The sequence below is a fragment of the Cyprinus carpio genome, chromosome B11 (genome assembly GCF_018340385.1).
Source record: "Cyprinus carpio isolate SPL01 chromosome B11, ASM1834038v1, whole genome shotgun sequence".
Taxonomy (NCBI): domain Eukaryota; kingdom Metazoa; phylum Chordata; class Actinopteri; order Cypriniformes; family Cyprinidae; genus Cyprinus; species Cyprinus carpio.
Genome location: NC_056607.1, coordinates 21,170,235 through 21,191,973, shown reverse-complemented (window position 1 = coordinate 21,191,973; position 21,739 = coordinate 21,170,235). Strand labels below are relative to the sequence as shown.

Here is a 21,739-nt window from a genome sequence, read left to right as displayed (position 1 = left end):
TCAAAAGAATATCAAATATCATGCTGGACATCATATTATGTAGCATGTATAAATATAACTTATTTAAACAAAAAATGCATTGGTTTTATTTTATGTTTTCGTATTATTAACGCATAATATGGGGTATTTAACCAACAAGGTTTATATAAATTTAAATGCAAGAGTTTTCATTTAATGCATTTCGATTAATGTTATAGCCCAATAATTTAGCAAAATTTATTTTGGTTTTAGATGGAACATAGCATATCAAACTGCAGGACACGTCAACTTTCCAAAAGTATTTCATATCGTCTACGCCTATAGATCATTGTACGTATGTATATGAATATTAAAAAGGCATATAGAGATACTATACAATTATTGTTTACATTCACCCATTGTTCTGTGGTCAAAACATTTCTTTTGCGCTGTATTTGTGAAATGCGATTTCATTGAAGGACCGAATGGTGTCGCTGTACACAAACATTTACACATGCCCACAAGAGCCCTTTAAAACCTGCCATCTCATAACACGAAGAGTGGATTTTATTACAGTTATGGGTTTACACAAATATCCAGCAGAAAATGTGCTTTCAACAGAACGTTGTCAGAGAAATAGTACATGCATTGACTACATCCTTTCCAATTAAATGCAAACAACTGCTGAACACACATATCCATCCATAAAAATAAAAAAAAAACATTTACACAATTTATTTTTTTGATGATTGTGTGCATGTATATAGATGCACATATGTGTATACACACAGCCACAGCCTCTGCAGTCCTGAGTGGGGGTGGGGCCCCACAGGAATGAGTGCTGAATCTCAGAACCCTGTTGCCATGGCACCAAAACAAGGATTCGCCCGCATTACCCAGTATGACTGGATTTGTCTGAATCATCTTTCTCTCTCTCTCTTACACACACACACACACACACACACACACACACACACACACACACACACACACACACACACACAAACACACACACACACGCACACACACAGCTCTGACAGACGTTTATTCATGTAGAACACATGTGCAACATGTTTTCTTCTTCCTTTATTTTTGTTATAATTTCCCCGATTGTTGCACCAAATGTTTGGCAGTTCAGAACGCAGTTGGTCTATCCGAGATTAACATTTCAGTGCACTTTATCTGCCAGGCAGATGCAGACTTGTAAACCACTGCATGCACATATTCACAGATGCACAAAGTCTCGCGCACATACACAGTCCGTAAAAGACCACTCATGACTGACCCAGCCGGGGAGTGTTGGGTTAATCCACAAAGCGGTGAGATTCTGATGCATACCCCAACAGAGAGGATTACCCTCCCATCCTCTCATCCATCAGCCCATCCTCATGCACATACACTCATCATAACAATCCAACATTAACAGATGTGCCACTCTCAGCGCTCACCACTACCAGGAGACTGGGAGAGATGGAGAGAGGGAGAGATTTACAGGAGGGCTGCAAGTGAGTGAACAGGTAAGCAGAGAGAGAAACAGGGGTATGTTGACGGTTTCTCGTTGATCTCTGTTTCTCACTCCAGTTGCTTGCAGGCCTATTAACTCCACGCTGTGCTGGTCCCAGCATCGTCGCATCCAGGGTGGACTCGACCAACTGTTTGCAGGACGCATGGAGTTTAAGCATCGCCTCCTCTTTGAGCTTCACCTTCACCTTCACCTTCGAAAATGAATAGTGCATGTCGGTCCGTGAAAGAATGCACACTTATTTGTGTGTGAAACCAAGACGCTGTTGGCAGCAAAGTGCGGTTGAGCTCAGTCACCACTGACACCTGTCAGTCAGCTAACAAGAAGAGTAGAGAAGAAACAAAACCAGGGATAGAGAAGAAAAGAAAGCAAGCATCTTTCAGGATGTGAGTAAGCACAAAGCTGATCTTTACCTTCACAAAAAGCATTGGAGGAGCAGTTGCTTCAATGATGGGCCCGTGTTTCGGTCTGCTACCTCTACTGCTGCTACTTCCCATCCTGCTCTCTGCTCAGCTCACCACTGTGTCTGAACTTGAGGACACGTCCAGCTTGGAGTTCACCCCAACTCCTCGTCTTACTGACCCAAACACTGTAGCAGGGATGAGCTCGTCTTCCAGTGCTCAACCCACCAGTCCGGCTCCAGTAAAAGTGAGCACGGAGAAGGAGCAGTCTGCCGCTGAGAGCTACCTCTACACCGGCAATTCGTCTTCTTTGGCTGCCTCTACCTGCACACAGAGTTTCCAGCTCCCTGTTCGACTGGGATCTCCGCCTAGAGACCTTCTCCCACTCTTGCACCAAGCCATATCGTCTCTGACCAATGCTGCCAACTTTCTCAACCTGATATTCCAAGCTAGTGAGCTGAGAGAAACAAGTGTACAAGAGGATATCGAGTGGTACCATGCACTGGTGCGGGCCATGCTTGAAGGGGACAGGCCAGGCCTGGTCAGACGAGCTTTTCTAACATTCGACGCCGACCCCATGATCCAACAGCCCCAACTGGTGCTCCGTGCCTCCAAAGGCACAACCCAGGACATTCTTCTGCAGGACCTGACGTCTGCCTGGAGCAGCTTCCGTCCTCCTGCACCTGACCAAAACTGGTTCGATATGTTTAAGTCTAGCTCTCCACCCCTCCATGCCTTGTCGAAACGGGTTCTTCTAAATGACCTAAGCACCCTAGACACTCCCAAGTGGGCACGTGGGGATAGTTATGTGATCAATAGCAGTGGGGTTCGGTGGGGCGATGCCCCTTTCCTTGAGTGCATTGATGGACGTTTTTTGCCAGGGTGGTTACTCAGTCTCTCAATGCCATTTTATGGGTTGAAGCCAGACCTCAACCCAGAGTTCAGGTGAGTGCACTTTCTTGCTGAAATGGTTTCTGGTTTTTGTGTGTTCAGGTTTGTGTACTCATAATGTCTTTAAAAATATTTCTTAGTGTCAATTCACTTGAAGGGATTATTTGTTTAAAAATGGACATTCATTATTCACCTGTGAAATACAAAAGAAGATATTTTGAAGAATGTTTCAAGGTTTTTTGTCCATACAATGAAAAGGAACAATTCCATATTTTATAGTCAAAAATGATCTTCCTTTGTATTTCATTGAAGAAAGAAAGTCATCAGATTTGGAACAACACAGCAGAATGTCCATGTTTGGGTGAACAATCCGATGAATTTAATTTCAAGTCTTCCATCATTAGTGTATCTTTGCTTTGGTGGTGTAGGGGTGTTATCCGTGTCGACGTCAACATCCAGGGATTCAATGTGGATCAGTGTTCCAGTGGAGACTTCTGGTTTGCAAACACACATCAATGTAATCGGACCAGCATGGAGGTGAGTGTACTGTAAAACTGAACAAAAATTCAGTCATCTCATATAGGACTTCCTGCAGGCACCAAGGGCTTCAAGTTTAATCAACACTTTACAATAAGGTTCAACTTATTAACATTATTTAAAGGGATAGCTCGACCAAAAATGAAAACTCTATCATTTATTTCTCTCACATCGTTGCAAACTTTTAAGACTTTCCTTTGTTGTGCGAAACATAAAAAATATATATTTTGAAGAATGTCTCAGTGTTTAGTATTAAAACTATTAGTATATTTATAATAATAAAATGCTGTAAGGTTGTTAGTTCATCATGTTTTCATTGTCAAAATGAAAGGAAAAAAGAGAAACTTTAACCCACAATGAATGCAGCAATATACAGTATAATAGCATGGGTGGATTTCACTAACCAGGGACAAGCAGGGCATAAAACACATTCGGAGATCCACTCAAAACACGGTGAAGTGATTTATTTTTGTATGTCACTGTGAGCATGTTTGATTCTCCACTGCAATCTATAATGTTAGCATTTGAATTTTGTTACCAGCTATGCTTTCCTCTAATATTCTTCCTGTAAATTACATAACAAGATCCGTTTTTTTTTTTTTGGTCCTTAAAAATGTATAATATTATATGTATACCTGGGCCAAAATTACTGTAATAATGCTTTCACTTACTCCCCCTTACGTTGTTCCAAACCTGTATGAATTTCAACATAAAAGACGACAAATTAAGAATTTTTTTTTTTTTATTTATTCATACAGTGGAAGTCAGTGATAACCAAGACTGTTTGGTTAGTACCAACATTCTTCAAAATATCTTCTTTTGTGCTCCACTGAAGAAACTCATACAGGATTAGAAAGACATGAGAGGAGTTTTCATTTCTGCATGAACTATTCTTTTAACTTTAAAACCACACACTGTTTCATTAAGCCTGCTGCCATTAGATCTGGCATCTCTCTATGTATATTATCTAGCTATTAAGTTTGAAATCCATTAGTACTTCACCTGCTTTGCTCGTTATTTTGCTGGATTGTTATATACATTTACCATTTCCTGTTTTCCATCATCATCCTCCCACTTTCATCCAGACCTTCTATTTAAAGATGTGAGCACTGGGTGCAGGATGATCTGAAGGATTAGGTTGATAATCCTGTGATGCTCACACACACAACCCCCCATCCACCCAACTCCGACCCCCTCCCAGAGGGCACAAGCTCATACCCCCACCTTTCACAAGACACAGACCCCCCCATCGTCTCATCCTACCACAGCACAGGCTCACAGGTGTTGGCAGGTTAAGCAACGGCAGGATTTGGCACACTGAACGAATTTAATGAGAATTGAGTTGATCCGCCTATAAATGAAAGGAGCAGCATATTAATAGAACAGTGTCATGATGATGCATTCGTTACATGAAACATTAGTTTGACATGATGCAGGATATAGTCCCATGAATAATGTTACATATGATGTTGGACACAAACTCTACATTACATGGAAGATACAGATTCAACGATCAGTACAATAAATACAAACATTTAAAAGGATAGTTCACCCTAGAATGCAAATTACATCATAATTTCCTCAACACCAAACTTCTAAGAGTTTATTTCTTCTGTTGAAAACAAAAGAAGATGTTTTGAAGATTGCTGGTAACCAATCAGTCACTGGTCCACACAGATTTCCATATTATGGACAAAAAATACTATGGAAGTCAATGGGGACCAAAAATGTTTGGTTGTCAACATTCATCAAAATATCTTCTTTTATGTTCAGCAGCGGAAAGAAACTCACTCATAATTGAAGACTGTTTGCTTTTATGGATGTACTGTCCCTTTAACGAAATAAAGTTTGTAAAAAAGACTTGACAGTTTCAATAAATTCACACAAGTCAATCACTGTATAATATACAGATATAATATATTACTCCTTTCCAAGAATCAACAAACTGATTTTACTAATAAATATAAAATGAAAAGAGACAGAGAAATTATTTTTTATTTATTCCTAATTGTTCCTCTCCACAAGGATAATATCCTCTTATAAATAACAATCATGTTCTTAAGTGAGTTGCCTGATTAAATAAAGGTAAAATAGAAAATAACATAAATGTATGTGAACAGTGCTGGATTTCCCTGAATAAAAAGATAAAGCTCTGTCGATGGAGGTATTACCCCTCCATTTAGGATTTAGCTTAGATTAACTCCGAGTGAGTCTGATGTGTGGGTCAGCCAACTCTCACAGATAAACCGCTGATGAGGGACTGACTGCACATGCAATTAATGGCAGAAAGCAGAGAGAACACAATCATACTCAGTCGCTGGCAGGAACATCAGTGTTGATTTGACATGAGCAGACCTCATGTCTCTTTCTTTCTCTTCCCCTCAGTGTGAATCCATCCCACAACAGGGCTTCCGGATGGGTCAGTACTGCTGCCGATGTAAAAAGGGCTACTACAGTCCAAATCCAGACACAGAAAACAAAAGTAAGATTCATGAAACAATCAAAAATTAGAGACAGTCTACAGCGGCTTCAGTCGTATTTTATTGGATAATATATAAGCTAACATGGTGACTTATAATATTACCTGAATTATTTATTAAACTTAAGTTATTTGTATTTTTGATGACCCTAGTGAAAAATAATTATATACGAAAATGGATTTTGAATTAAAATACTTTGCTGTTGTACTTTGAGTAAACTAAACTAGTATACTTAAAGTCTGAGTATAAAGTAAATCATTAATGCTTAAATATATTTATATGTATATCACACATATACATACACACATATTATTACAATTTATTTAATATTGATATTTTCATTAAAAAATAATTTTCATAATTTAATATATTATTATTATTTAATTTGTTTTTTTAGTTCATTTAAAATTGGTTCATTTAAAGAATAAGAAATGATGGTACATGGTGTTATAGGGGGCAACCGTGTGAATAGTACCCGAGCTTGTTACCCAGAAGTCCCTGTGTGTCTGCCCTGTTGGCCCGGCTGTGATGAGTGCGAGGATGGAGCCCCGTGTTGGGTGCAGGAAGACTGGCTTCTGAGGACGGGTGTCCTGGCTGTGCAGGGCCTCTTCATGGTCCTTGTGCTTGTCAGCATGCTGGTGGCATATCAGTGCAGGAGAACCAAGGTACATTTTTAGCACAATTAATCAGATATGCATATATATATGTCTTACATATTATGATACTATGTGTTTCAATGCATCATTTCAGACACACTCTCAAACAGGTCCCAGATGTGCACAAACTTCATGCATGCTTGACAGCTTTAGTAATTTCACCTCAGCTTCCCCTCTCCACTTCTCACCCTTTTCTTCTCTCCATCTTTCTATCTCTCAGCGGATCCGATCGTCGGGGCTTTTGCTGCTGGAGATGATCCTGTGTGGCTCTCTGTTGCTTTACTTCCCCGTGAGTGTCTGATTCAAATCTTCTTTTCAGATTACTGGACTGCAGTTGAAATCATAATGGCTGGGTTGCACTTAGAAGGCAGAAAATGATCAAAAATTACAAAATTTATGGTTGTTACTAGGTTAACCAACTGCAATAACAAATTAACATCTAACAAATTAACTATATTAGTAATTATGGTACAAAACTATGAATTAGGATATAAGTGAGGATATTATGCAAACAAAATCACATTTAAGACAATAGTGCCTTTTTTAACATTTGCTGACTAGTACGCCACCATTCAAAAGTTTGGGTCAGTAAGATTTTTCTTTAAAGTAATTAACACTTTTATTTAGCAAAGATACATTAAATATACTGAATGTGACAGTTAACACATTAAAAATGTCAAATTATTTCTATTTCAAATAAATTCTGGCCTTTTTCTTTCTATTCAAAGAATGTCAGTTTCCACCAAAATATCAAGCATGACTGATTTTAATACTGATAATAATAAAAAATGTTTTTTCAACAGCAAATCAGCATATTATGATTTCTGAAGGATCATATGACACTGAAGACTGGAGTAATGATCATGAAAATGTAGCTTTGCATCACAGGAATAAATTACATTTTAAAATATATTTAAAAAGCAAATTAAAATTAAAATTGTAATCATATATCACAATATTACTCTAGTTTTACAAGCATAAAAAACTGTGTTTTCAGGTCTTCATTTTATTCTTCAAACCCAGCACTTTCCGGTGTATTCTGCTCCGCTGGGTCCGTCTGCTTGGCTTCGCCATTGTTTATGGAACTGTGACGCTCAAGATGTACCGGTCTGTAGCACTTCAGTCCTGTCATATGAGATTTATCAAACCCAGCCCTCCCTTCCATCTGTCTCACCTGCACATCCGTTAGATGAAAAGTTGCAAAATAAGATGTTATTCTCATGGCATTTAAAGATTCACTCAGTAATTTCATTTGTGTTTTTAAAGTCCTGCTGCCATTCTAGAAATAACAGGCTGCCTGCCAGGATGAGCGGAGCCGCTCCATGCAAAATAAAAAATTAAGCAGAATAACTGTTTTCAAAATCGATAAGAAGCAAATCAGCATATTAGAATGATTTCAAGATCATGTGACACTGGAGTAATGGCTTCTGAAAATTCAGCTATGCATCACAGGATATAAAGATAAACTTAATTGTTTATAAAAAGCATATAAAATCAGTTGATCAGTTTAGGATGTCAGCATGTCGGTACAATGATTTGAATCGCTCTGTGTAAAATATTTGGTCATGCCCATTTTTCTAAACGACCCTGTTATATTTAACCAAAGTGTAAAGATCAACATTTTTTTTTTATAATTATTGACCTTGAGATTCAAGGAAGCAGAGGTTTTTAGAGGTTGTGCAGAAAACCTAGGACTAGGTTGCAAAAGTATGTTTTTCACAATTTCAAATAGTTAACAAAGGATTTGATTGACAGCAGTGGTTCTTGAGACAAAGTTGCTCACAGTGAGGAGGTCTACCGTATGGTATATTGTGTCTGTATGTGAAATGCTGCGTAATTACAGATGCGTAAAACTCATTAACACCACCCCTTTGACTATTTCATTCAAAATTGTCACAGACTTTTAGGGCCAAGAGACAAACAGACCCACTGAGTTTCGTTCCAATCAGAATCTGTTAACCTTGTCTAATAGGTGCTCAAATTTAACTGGCCGATGACAGCCATGTTTTTTAAATACGCATATGTCCTTATAGCACCACCAAGTGACCAAACTCCACTATTTTTTTACTTTTCACCTCAGATTGAATGGGGCGAAGATATCTCACTTAACTCTCAAGAGTAATAGGCATTTTAGTAAAAGTAGCTCCACCCCTTTCGAACATTTTGGCATCCCGTCAGAACGATGAGTTGAAAGTTAAACTTAATCTTACAGATTTCATGCGTTTTGTCCATTGTGAGCCAAGGATTCCAACAATATAAGGCACTTAACAGTTTATGAGTTATGAGCCATTTCGTACTTTTGATTGCTGTAGCGCCACCGTCAGGCCGATTGTGGAGAGGAGAGCCTTGGTGAGATGGTGTGAGTACTACCATCCCTCCAAGTTTCTAGTCTCTGCGACTTAAAGTTTGGTCTGCCCAATCACATTTAGGTGAAGAATGCTGATACTTTACGGAGCTTATAATATGACAAATTTAATTTGTATTGTGTAAATTTGAATCATTGAAAAGTTTCATTGAAGAAAACAGAATATTATGTGGCATTTAACTTAATTCTGAATTAATTTTTTTTGAACTTGAATATTAAACATTTGAAATTTAACACAACTATATATTATTATGGCAGTTTTATAGACACTTATTTTCAAACAGCGATTTTTTTGCTCTGAATTTGATGTTACGAATTTCCTCTTATTGCTATTTGAAAACACATGTCTATAAAACTCTACATCGGTGCGTAGTGGTTCTTAAAGCACTGACTCCAGCTGCAGTCTACTCTCCCCCACATTTTTTAATGGGTTTTGTTTCACAATCCTCTCCAGTGTGCGGTTATCCCTATTGCTTGTACACTTTTTTCTATCACATCTTTTCCTTCCCTTCGCCTCTCTATTAATGTGCTTGGCCACAGAGCTCTGTGAACAGCCAGCCTCTTTTGCAATGACCTTTTGTGTCTTGCCCTCCCTGTGCAAGGTGTCAATGGTCATCTTTTGGACAACTGTCAAGTCAGCAGTCTTCTCCATGATTGTGTAGCCTACAGAACTAGACTGAGAGGCCATTTAAAGGCCTTTGCAGGTGTTTTGAGTTAATTAACTGATTAGAGTGTGGCACCAGGTGTCTTCAATATTGAACCTTTTCACAATATTCTAATTTTCTGAGATACTGAATTTGGGATTTTCCTTAGTTGTCAGTTATAATCATCAAAATTAAAAGAAATAAACATTTGAAATATATCAGCCTGTATGTAATGAATGGATATAATATACACGTTTCACTTTTTGAATGGAATTAGTGAAATCAACTTTTTGATGATATTCTAATTATATGACCAGCACCTGTAATATTCAGTTTTGTTAAATAACACTAGTCAATAATTCAAATTTACACAATACAAATTAAATTTGTTTTGTCATATTATAAGCTCCATAATCCTTGGCCATTCTATCAATTACAAAAATACCTGATACACCTGATAGAGCAACTTAAACTCCCAAAATGAATCAGCCTACACGGTCATATGTGTTTCCAGGGTTCTTAAGGTGTTTCTGTCCCGTACGGCCCAGAGAGTGCCATACATCACTACCACAGGTGTGCTGAGGATGCTGGGAGTTATAGTGCTTACTGTCAGCTGGTTCCTGTGTGCGTGGACCGTGGGCGTCCTTCAGAATCGAGACAGGAATGTTCCACTGCTGATCATTTCCACCACCTCAGAAGGACAAGGCTTCCATGTGTGCGACCTGGACCGGTGGGACTACATGATGGCTGTGGGTAAGTGATGTCATTTTTGACCGATGGCAGTAGTCCATCGGTTTTCTTGAGTGTCTGGCAGAGAGATTAACTGAAACTGGGGCACATTAGTAGATCAGACAAATGAAAGGATGAATGGTCCTGGATAATTTAATGTTCTTTGAAGCATTTAGCTGATGATTCGAACACCGTTAACCACTGTCATTGGATATGATTCAGCATTAACCACTACCTACCATACTAATAACATAACACAACAAATAATAATAATGTTACTGCTATAATGTCATAAATTAGACTAAGTAAATGAGGGACTGACCTGAAATGACACCACAAGATAAAATAGATTTACACAATCATTCTGGCACACTCAGAATGCCTTTGCACATTCAAAGACACCTTACACAACAAACTTTGGATTATTTATGCTGTGACACCATAGCCTGTAATACTTAGCACTGTATATTTTCTATATAATCCTTCTTGTCTTGATCTGTAAATCTTTTGTACATAAATAGTTTTTTGTCTTTCATTTTGTCAATGGTAAATTATGTGTTACTTGTTTTATATTTATATTTTAGCAGAACTCAATCACATTTAATCACATAAGAATCACATTAAAAGACTAATATTTTTGGGAAAAATACTTCACAGAGAGGACATATATGAACCCTCATCATGTACCAAGGCAAGTTTTTTAAACATTAGTTATTTTTACATTAAAAAGCAACACTGGGCTCGAAGTTAGAACTGATGCAACTGTCTGTAGATCACATTTATTTATTTATTTAAGTCTCGTTTAAAGAGTAACGTTTTTGGGTAAAGAAATAAGTTTGGTCGGCATGTAGTCAAAACTATTTCATTTGACATGCAAACCATAAAACAGGAAATTATATCACAGAGAGGACTTCTATAAACCCTCATAACTATGCGATATATTTCAAAATGTATATTTCGACCTTGGAAAAGCAACTTTCGTTTGACTTGATATTAAACATAATACAAGTATAAAAAAAATCTAATTATCCTTATACCATTTTTCCCTTCATAAAAAGAACAAAGACAAAGGCAGGATATTTCACTGCCTTATTGCTGTTGTGTATATTTGTGTGTGAGACAAATAAAAGCTTTAAAGTTAACAAAAAGTTGTTTTTCTCTCTCAGCGGAGCTGTTATTTCTGTGCTGGGGCAGTTCCCTGTGCAGTGCAGTGAAGACGGTACCTTCAGCATTTCACGAACCACGTTACATGAGCATCGCGATCCACAATGAGCTACTGCTTTCCTCTGTGTTTCACCTTTTCAGGTGGGGGATCTGATTTAACAGCTGATCTGATTTAACACTAATCATAAGAAGTTGTTCTATTGACTTGTTTGTCTTTGTATCTTTCAGATTTGCAAGACCATCAATTCATCCTGACTGGATGCTCTTGCTGTTCTTCACTCACACGCATGTCACAATTACTGTAACACTCGGCCTGCTTTTTGTACCCAAGGTACTGTGCAGAGTATCATCATGATTTACTTTGAGTAAATAGCATAGGTATTCAAAATAGATGCAGCCTCTATCTATTAAGTAGTTTCTGATAAACTTGTGCACATATCACAAATTTCGCATATTAATGTCATGTAGCCTGTCCACAGCAAAAATCAGCATTGGTGTTTGTTGCAGTTTCTCCACATGTCTCGGCCCGGCCGAGAGGAAATAGCTGCAGAAGTATATGAGGATGAGGTGGACTTGAGACGCTCGTGTTCTTACCTCAACAGTAGTTTCAACTCTAACTGCTGGAGTGACCACAGTCTGGACCCTGATGACATTCGGGTAAAACACCTTGCCCTGCAGCAGCCCTACTAACTCACACATGCTCACACTTCCATATTAAGAAAATTGAACACACTAACACTTTACGGCATTGTATACTTATGAATTACATAAAAAGCATAAATTTGACCTTTTCTTTTACAGTAAATGAACTCATAAACCAAGTCTAAAATTTGATACCAACTTTTCAAAAACATTTACTAAACATTATAATGACAAGATAAAAGAGGCTAGTTTAGCTTTTTGCCTTTATTTTATGGGAAAGAGTACAGCAAGGGGTGAGAGAGAGAGGGAAATGTGATTGGGACATGACCCAGGTTGGACTCAAACCTTGGTCCCCATGAGCCAACATGTCCCGAGCAATTTTATTATTAAAAATCACCTTCAAAAAATGACAGAACTATTACCAACGTTGGTCTTCTCCTCCTCCTCTGCCTTTACTTGCCCTCTTCTGAAATACTACCCTGTAATTTGGTGCCTCTTGAACATCATGTTGTGGACATACCATCACAAAAACCTTCCTACTGTACTGCTCCCTCCAGCTTTCCTCAACTGAAACCCTTTTTCTCCTCTACACCAGGATGAGCTGAAGAAACTGTATTCTCAGCTGGAAGTCCACAAGACCAAGAGGATGGCAAACAGCAACCCTCACCTTCCGAAGAAGCGCAGTTCTCGCCTCAGCATTGGACGGTCCCTTATAAGACGGATCAGTGAGATCCCAGAAAGTTTAAGCAGGCAATGCAGTCGTGAAGATAAGGATGTCAATGCTGCAATAGGAAGTATAACCCGCTCAGGATCTTATTACAAAAGTCATCAGACCACAAGCATTAACAAGATGAATGAAACTTTAATGCAGCCCTCTCCAAAGCTGCGGAAGTCCCATAGTGCCTATGATTGTACCCCAGAAAGGGAGGTCTCCCTATTAAACTCCTCCATAAGAAGCACAGAGAAAAGGGTTTCACTGCATTCTGACTCAGGATCCATCAACGCAACATTGCTGGTCTGCAAGTCTGCCAGTGCCCACAATCTATCAGTAGACACTAACCTTCTACTTCCAGAGCCCAGCAGGTTTCAAAAGTCACTTAGTGTCATAGAACGCAATGACCATCGCTCTGTGACTTCTTGTAGAAGCACTGAACATTTGTCACTTGCTGGCAAAGCTGCCAAAGCAGATAAGCCCCAGCTAACTGTGGATGTTGATATAAAGAGGCAGACTTCAAGTGCCTTGCTCTCAGAGTCATTTGATAAGGCGGAGGTCTGCCCGTGGGAGGTTCCAGAGGAGCTCCCTGCAAACAAGAACCAAAAACATGTCACATATTCCATTTCACAACAAGAAGAACCCAAATCACCTGGTGCTACCTTATCACCAACAATGTTATATGTTTGTCCATGGGAATTCTTGCCACCTCCTACTCCTCCTGCAACAGAAACTGGGAATGGTATTCAGTCAGATGTTGATTCCAAAAAACCTAAATCTCTGATCTCCTGTAGCGCTCCAGGGTCGCCACACACAATCTCTGGCAAGCCGAAGGACTTTCAGGTTTTCTCTTTCCGTTCCACTACCCAAAGTCTCCTTGCAGCAAAAGGCATTGGGGAAGTTGGAAGAAGTATGAGCAGAGAGAAAAGCCTACAAGAAAGTAATGTTAAGGAGGGAACACTACAGAAATCTTTGTCTACATCCATGAGATTGTCCCCAGGCAGTGCAGCTTCAGACAAGCGTACCCCTCAGACACACAGACGGGCTATGACTACCGTAGGCACAAAACCTTGCCTTGTCAAACAAACAGCAATACGGCTGCCATCTACTGATTCTCCTGAAAGGAGTCCCAAACATTCTGCTCCAGTTCACATCTGTCCATGGGAGTCAGAGGAGGTGGTCTTGGAGGTCAGGAAGCAGAATTTGAACGACAGTGTATTACAAAGACAATATAGTGACAAGCAAGTACTATCTGCGACAGTAGGTAATGATGTCTTCAAACCCACTGAGTTCCAACTAAAATCATTATTGGTTGTTCCTAATACAGAAGTGTGTCCATGGGATGTCCCAAAACCTTTTCATCAAACCAGCGTTTCTGAAGTCTGTCCTTGGGAGGTTGTGGAAGTAGAGCAATTGCAAACCAAGAGCATACATACCGATGTCTGTCCTTGGGAAACAGATGGTGAGCCATCAAGAGTCACTGAAGACAATATATATAATACCAATGTTGAAGTCCCTATGTCTGAAGACACCCAGAAGCAGGCAAATGTGAAGCCTCAAGCATGCTCTTCTTCTGTACAAGACACAAATATATTTTTGGTTAGACAGGGATCTATCAAAACCTCTAGTGACTCAATAAAACATGGTCAAAGGGTTATTTGTGTTAATGCAAAACAAAGTCCAGTAGACCAAGAGATGCAGAGAGACGCAGGTTCAGCGGAACCAAGTTATATACTGAAACATGAAGAAAGTGATTTTCCTGAACCACCCCCACCTGTAACTGATGTGAGTCCTTGGGAGTCTGAGCCAAATACAAAACACGCTACAAGACAGTCTTTAAAAGAGACCATGCCTAAGAAAGCAACTGTTTGTCCGTGGGAAGCGGAGGATTCTGGGAGGTCAGAAGAGAAGGTGGGTGCTACAAACAAGGGGCCAGTTCATGTAAATGTGTGTCCATGGGAAACAAGTGAGCCTGTGAAGACCACACAGAAACAAGAAAGTGTCTGTGGAGATGTCTGTCCATGGGAGACAAGTGAATCAGTGGAGACCTTACAGAAGCAAGAAGGTGTTCGTGAAAATGTTTGTCCTTGGGAAACAGAAGACATAACAAAGAGCTTACAGAAACAAGAAAGTGTCCATGCAGATGTTTGTCCTTGGGAGACAGGAGAGCCAACAAAGACCTTGCAGAAACAAGAAAGTGTTTGTGCAGATGTTTGTCCTTGGGAGATAGGAGAGCCATCAAAGACAATGCAGAAACGAGGAAGTGTCCATGCAGATGTTTGTCCTTGGAAAACAGAACAACCAAAAAAAACAAAGAAAAAAGAAAGAAACCATGCAGATGTTTTGTGTCCTTGGGAGACAGCAGAGCCATCAAAGACAATGCAGAAACAAGAAATTGTCCATGCAGATGTTTGTCCATGGGAGACAGGAGAGCCATCAAAGACAATGCAGAAACAAGAAATTGTCCATGCAGATGTTTGTCCATGGGAGACAGGAGAGCCATCAAAGACAATACAGAAACAAGAAAGTGTCCATGCAGATGTTTGTCCTTGGGAAACAGCAGAGCCATCAAAGACAATGCAGAAACAAGAAATTGTCCATGCAGATGTTTGTCCTTGGGAGACATGCGAGCCAGTCAAGACCCTGCAAAAGCAAGAAAGTGTCCGTGCAGATGTTTGTCCTTGGGAGACAGGAGAGACAACAAAGGCTTTGCAGAAACAAGATAGCGTTCTTGCAGATGTCTGTCCATGGGAGACAGGTGAGCCAGTGAAGACCCTCCAGAAACAAGAAAGTGTCTACTCAGATGCCTGTCCGTGGGAGGCAAAACAATCACCCAAACAATCTGTGCCACAAGACTGCACTCATGCCGTCTCATCAAAAAGGCAAGACAGTGCTCAGGAATCTGTCTGTCCCAAGGAAAATGATATGGGAACACCACCAGCAACAGAAAGCAGCACAAGTCAAACTGTCCCAGATATAAGTGAGATACACCCTTCAGACACAGGCAAACAGACAGCAGAAGAGATGAGAGTTAACCCTCCTCTGGCTCGGCGTGATGCACTGTGCCCTTGGGATATGGGAGGGGGCAGACAAGAATCTATAACAGTGCATGATAATTTAGATGTCTTCACTTGGGAGGAGACGATACCAGAGGAAGATGATGGTGATGCAGAAACTGCTGCAGAGGCCTTCATCTTCCCTCCAGACTTGTGAACTGCGAGGGCAGTATCATTGTGCTTTATACAGCTTGAAAGACTCATTGTTACAAAATGGACCACTGGTCACACTTTTCAGCTTTATGCAGAAAGTCTCTCCAATGCCATTAGCACAATTCACTGACTGTTATTTAAGAAAGGATTCCACCTCTGCCAACTTTCTCCCTCTTCAGCTTAACAAACCATGTCTGAAGACTGACTGCTATTAAGACAGACTACTCTCCTGTGCACATTCCCTTTTGGCCTTACATTATACAAACACCCCATTTAATTTGGTATTGTTTTGTGTGTATTTGTGTTCATGTAGATTATATTGTCAGTAAATCCTACGTCACCAACATACCCTGGGTGAAACATTTAGAAAGTCTGATTTAACACATTTTCAGTCAAAAAACATTGCACTAATATTACTAAGTAACAAATTTAAGAGACGAGCTGTCCTGATATACACATCAATGTTGCTAGTCTTAAAAGTTGTACATGTTTAACAGCTCTTTGGTCTACTCAAATGGTTTAGACAAACATAACAGCATTTGTAGCATGTTTAATGTCTCAAATAACGCATTTCAACCAAACTGGTTAATTTACAAATCTTCAGGGTAGCATCACTGTATTTTTCTACAAAGTATTAATTAACAAAAAAGCATAACAGTTTACATTCTACTATGTGAAATTGCATAATAACAGACAGTATGTGTGATAAAAAAAAAATCTTATCTTGTTGTAAGTCAAAGTACTCTTGATCTATAAAAATATGAATTAAATTTGATTCGTTTTAACATTAATTACAGGATGTTTCATAGAACGGTTTTAAGTCCCCTTATATGAGGATGTGAAATTAAATGTTCAGGGTTTACAACAAAAATTTTGTCTACGTTTAATTCAACCTATTAACATGTTGCTTCTGAAAAATAACAGATATTAGCACATGTAATGACCTTTAGAATGCACTTGTAATTCATACCAGAGTTAGATAATTGAGTTTATTTTTGAGTTATTCTATCATTTTGACAGAACTTGCAATGTCAGCTTTTCAAACTAGTAAGACTATAAAGACTGTGCTTTTGTATGAGGTAAGATTTTTGTAAAAACCAACAGTCAATTTTCAACAGTAGCCAAACGAAGTTTACATTAACTTCTGTCAATGTAAAAAAATGCAACATTTATTTTTATATTCTTAAAAATGTGTCAATTGAGTATTCTGATATAAACTTTTAAAATGCATAATGCAAGGTGTTGATCTTCATCAAGTTCCATGTTTAATGAAAGTAACACCATGTTGATTACCACGTATAACAAGTCTATATGTGCATGTACAGTTATTTGAGAGTGCCAAATGTGATATAAAAAAAAGCAACAACCAAAGTTTTTTTTTTATAAATACAGCAATATTTATTTGAATTATTGGGAATCCGTCTGTACATAGTGGATCTGTGTTGGATGGAGTAAGGCACCACATTCAGAATTACTTGTACCACTGCACTGCCTTTGGCTTTGGTACCTGGTAATGCAGAGCCTCGAACTCCTCCTCAGGCTTCAGCGTAGGACCAGGAATCATTACAGTCTGTTGAAATCAGATGTCAGATGTTAAGTCTTAGTTAAAACATTCCAAATGTTCTCCTTGATCCTATTTGTTTACCTTAATAATGGGATCTTTTGGTGGAGCCCATGCTGGAACAATCTTGCCATGAAGTCTCCAGCACCCATAGGGGTTGACCAGATGCCTCTCCAGCACTAGGTATTCCAGGACGTCCCTGGGTTCATCTTCATCCCCAAGCATCAACCGGCCAAAGCGGTCATAGATTGCCAATGTCTGAGAGATGGATTGGTATCATGAGCCCAAAATCTGAGTACTCCCATGCAGTCACACTCTTACACACAATTGTTAGTCTAAATCACTGACCTGTCTAGAATGCACACGGAGAGTCACCTGACCGTACAGGTTGCCCTTGCTGATCATGTCAGGACACCTTGCATGGACCACCCGCGGCGGCTCCAGTGACTCAATGAAGCGCCAGCGCAGAGTCTTATAACGGTTCCCCCGAACCATCTCCTGCAAAACATCAAAACATGAACACACACACACATTGGACAATCTGAAATGCTGAATAAGGACACATTGGAGTCAGTGTTATTTTAGTAACACTGAGATACTATTAAATAATTTTTTAATATTTTAAAATTTAGTTTTCTTTTTTAGCTTTTTTTAATTATACACATTTTAAATAGTATGTCTTTATGTTTTCATTAATTTCTATTTTAGTTTTAGTTATTTTGGTCAATAAACTAAATGAAAATGAGAAATTTTGCATTGCCAACTAGCTGAAATAAAATATGTTTAAGAGTTTTTATGTTTTACTTTAGTTAACCTTTATTTAATTTCAAGTACATTTTCATAGTTTTGATTGGAGTCTGAAACAAAGCTAAAATAATAAGCTGAATAACTCAGTTGTGAATTGTGACAGTTCATTCACATTCAGATTTACTTACAGGGTAACACCTCTCTGTCACCAAAGAATGAAGCTTTTCCTTGTTAAACCTGAGGAGGAGGAAAAGAGGACATTTACAAAAACGTGATATTTATTAATTCAGATCTTGTAAGTGGGAAAAATGGAAAAGACAGTAAAACTATTGTTGATAAAACAGGATTTCTTTCTTACTGTGTGAGTGCTGCATGAGCATCTATGAAGATTTGCTGAGCTAGTGCTGGGAACTCTTTAGTGGAGAACTCGGGGTCGTGGTCCTTTATTTTACGAAACCTGGTCAAACAGAAAATAGTAGCAATATTACATCAGCATCTGAAGTATGACGTTTACAGAGAGTCACTGAGGCTGCGGTGGTGCTTACGCCAGCTGTGATGCTGCGCTCTGACGCAGCTGTTCTGTGCGCTGCTTCAGACCTTCTTTGGACAGCGTGGAGAGGCGTGCATCTCCTTCAGGAGGAACGTACGGATCAAAGATGCCCGCTGAAAAGACAAAATCACATGAAAAAGAACCATAATGTGAAAAATTGTTAAACAAGTGATGTTGGTTTATCACCTAAACATCTAAAGAACAATGCTCAAGACTTAAGAGATTTTCAGAGAAGATGTTTCTTAATAAAATACTAAGCATATTACAAAAATTGATGCGCTAAAGCAGTATTGAACTTTTTATGATTTTTATTTAATTTTCTTATACTCACCAAGGCTGTATTTATTTGACCAAAAATACAGAAAAAAAATAGTATTATTGTGAAATATTATTACAATTTAAAATAACCGTTTTCTATTTTTAAATATTTTAAAATGTCATTGATTGCTGTGATGCAAAGCTGAATTTTCAGCATGATTTCTCAAGTCTTCAGTGTCACATGATCCCTCGGAAATCATAATATGCTTTTCTGGTGCTTAAGAAACATTTCTGATCTCCATCAACACTGAAAATAGTTTTTGCTGCTTTGTGTTTTTGGGGAAACTACGTAAACAAATACAAATAAGTAAATAAAAATCATACAAGAATCAAACTTTTAGTGTATGTTTCACATAATGATCTTAAAAACCCATTGACGGGAAGGTTTATGGTTAAAGGTAGTAAATGTATTATTACTGAGCAGGTGAGTCCAGACTTTGTACTGGAGGAGTTTACATAAACAGGTGCATCTCAAAAAAATAGAATATTGTGAAAAAAAAAATTTTTGTAACTTATTTCAAAAAGGTAAACTTTCCATATATTCTAAATTCATTACATGTAAAGTAAAACATTTCAAAACTTTTTTTGTTTTAATTTTAACGAATAGAGCTTACAGCTCATGAAAGTCAAAATCCAGTATCTCAAAATATTAGAATATTTACATTTGAATTTCATTAAATGACCATCCCTACAGTATAAATTCCGGGTATCTCTTGCTCTTTGAAACCACAATACTGGGGAAGATGATGGTCCAGAAGACAATCATTGACACCCTCAACAAAGAGGGTAAATAACAGAAGGTTATTACTAAAAGGGTGGCTGTTCACAGAGTGCTGTATCAAAGCATATTAAATGCAAAGTTGACCGGAAGGAAGAAATTGGGAAGGAAAAGGTGCACAAGAAACAGGGATGACCGCAAACTTGAGAATACCGTCAAGCAAAGTCGATTCAAACACTTGGAAGAGCTTCACAAGGACTGGACTGAAGCTGGAGTCAGTGCATCAAGAGTCACCTCGCTCAGACGTCTTCAGGAACAGAAACAACGTCAGAAGCATCTTACCTGGGCTAAGGAGAAAAAGAACTGGACTGTTGCTCAGTGCTCCAAAGTCCTCTTTTCAGATAAAAGTACATTTTGCATTTCATTTGGAAATCAAGGTCTGGAGTCTGGAGAAAGACTGGAGAGGCACAGAACCCAAGCTGCTTGAAGTCCAGTGTGAAGTTTCCGAGGTCAGTGATGATTTAGGGTGCCGTGACATCTGCTGGTGTCGGTTCATTGTGTTTTATCAAGTCCAAAGTCAATGCAGCTGTCTACCAGGAGATTTTGGGGCACTTTATGCTTCCATCTGCTGACAAACTTTATGGAGATGCCGATTTCCTTTTCCAGCAGGACTTGAGCACCTGCCCACAGCGCCAAAACCACTTCCAAGTGGTTTGCTGACCATGATATTACTGTGCTTGACTGGCCAGCCAACATGCCTGACCTGAACCTCATGTGGAATCTGTGGGATATTTTCAATAGAAAGATGATAAACAGTGGATCCAACAATCCAGACGAGCTGAAGACTCAATAGTGCCTCAGCAGAGCCACAGGCTGATCGCTTCATGCCACTCCTCACTGATGCTGAGTTTGTGTTATAGGACCCCCGACCAAGTATTGAGTGCATAAATGAACATACGTTAAACAGCTTGAACTTTTGCAAATCCTTTTTTTTTTTAATCTTAGTAAGTATTGTAATATTTTGAGATACCGGATGTTTGACTTTCATGAGCTGCAAGCTCTAATCATCAAAATAAAATAAAAAAAAATGTTTTTGAAATATTTTACTTTACATGTAATGAATCTAGAATATAAGAAAGTTTAAATTTTTGAAATAAGTTACAAAAAAAAAAGAAAGATATTTCAGCAAAGATATTTGTATTTTTTGAGATCCACCTGTAAATGTGCAGGCGATGGCAGCAGTTTGGCATGTGTACCTGTGCATGAGATGTTGATGGCTCTCTCTATGTACTGCTGGCGGACCACCACCCCAGCAGCCCGGGCTTTAGTCTCCTGCTCGCTCTGGCTTTTCTGTTTCACGTTCACCGCTGGAGGAATGAAGTAGCGCTTCTTTGTGCGGATCGGAACCAACACCGGCGCCGCGGCGAGCTGAATTACACCACAGAGAGATTTTGACAATAAAGGACTATAGATTACATTTATAATTGACCTTTTACAAAAAGAAAAGTGTTGGGAAAAACAGATACCGTTAAATAAATCCCTGAAGCGTTTATAATATGGACCTTACTCTCCAGTTGACACTCAATGAACATCATTTCAGCATGCATGTGAACATTCACTGAAGTCATGCGAGCAGCACTGCACATTCACATTGTATATTTGCGAAAGGCACCCCCGCTGAAGTAAAATTTTAATTTCATACCTTTATATTCTGACACGTTGTCGGTCGAAGGTATTTCAACGTCCTACATAAGGAGGTCGCCATGTTCTTGTCACACCGACTCCTTCGTTTACCTAAAAATATAGCTAACATGTGTGAATCTTTCTTTAGCGCCGCCCACCGGTGGAGAGAGGTACTACATGCAGTATCTAAAGCGAGAGCCATAACCATAGCATAGGAATATGTTATCTTCAAATCTTAAAGTGTACCATTTA

At 38.9% G+C, this 21,739-nt stretch overlaps 2 protein-coding genes and 1 long non-coding RNA gene across 6 annotated transcripts; 1 reads left to right on the top strand and 2 right to left on the bottom strand.

Moving 5' to 3' along the window:
* The first annotated feature begins 16 nt into the window (after positions 1-16).
* LOC109072053 (probable G-protein coupled receptor 158) lies at positions 17-17,010 on the top strand. The gene is made up of 12 exons (XM_042734527.1): positions 17-1,475; positions 1,550-2,826; positions 3,201-3,309; positions 5,695-5,791; positions 6,243-6,454; positions 6,666-6,734; positions 7,443-7,552; positions 9,969-10,207; positions 11,350-11,488; positions 11,576-11,678; positions 11,855-12,004; positions 12,585-17,010. Exons 2-12 carry the CDS (start codon positions 1,928-1,930, stop codon positions 15,912-15,914), a joined length of 5,457 nt encoding a protein of 1,818 aa, XP_042590461.1. The 5' UTR covers positions 17-1,475; positions 1,550-1,927; the 3' UTR covers positions 15,915-17,010.
* Positions 5,288-7,123, bottom strand: LOC122138941. Of its 3 annotated transcripts, none has more exons than XR_006155925.1 (3): positions 6,608-7,123; positions 6,265-6,424; positions 5,288-5,759 (listed from the first exon to the last, which is right to left on the bottom strand). It is a non-coding gene; the product is annotated as an uncharacterized LOC122138941 (long non-coding RNA). The 3 variants fall into 3 exon arrangements; XR_006155927.1 differs by having other exon boundaries at positions 6,278-6,424; XR_006155926.1 differs by having other exon boundaries at positions 6,634-7,123.
* A 272-nt stretch (positions 17,011-17,282) lies between the features above and the next one.
* On the bottom strand, positions 17,283-21,661 carry LOC109072089 (39S ribosomal protein L45, mitochondrial). Of its 2 annotated transcripts, none has more exons than XM_019088369.2 (8): positions 21,507-21,661; positions 21,061-21,232; positions 18,764-18,881; positions 18,577-18,675; positions 18,407-18,455; positions 17,820-17,969; positions 17,556-17,729; positions 17,283-17,480 (listed from the first exon to the last, which is right to left on the bottom strand). In XM_019088369.2, the coding sequence occupies exons 1-8, from the start codon at positions 21,615-21,617 to the stop codon at positions 17,382-17,384; spliced, it is 972 nt and encodes a 323-aa protein (XP_018943914.1). In that variant the 5' UTR covers positions 21,618-21,661; the 3' UTR covers positions 17,283-17,381. The 2 variants fall into 2 exon arrangements, with proteins under 2 accessions (XP_018943914.1, XP_042590463.1); XM_042734529.1 differs by lacking the exon at positions 21,507-21,661 and adding an exon at positions 21,367-21,486.
* Positions 21,662-21,739: the final 78 nt, after the last annotated feature.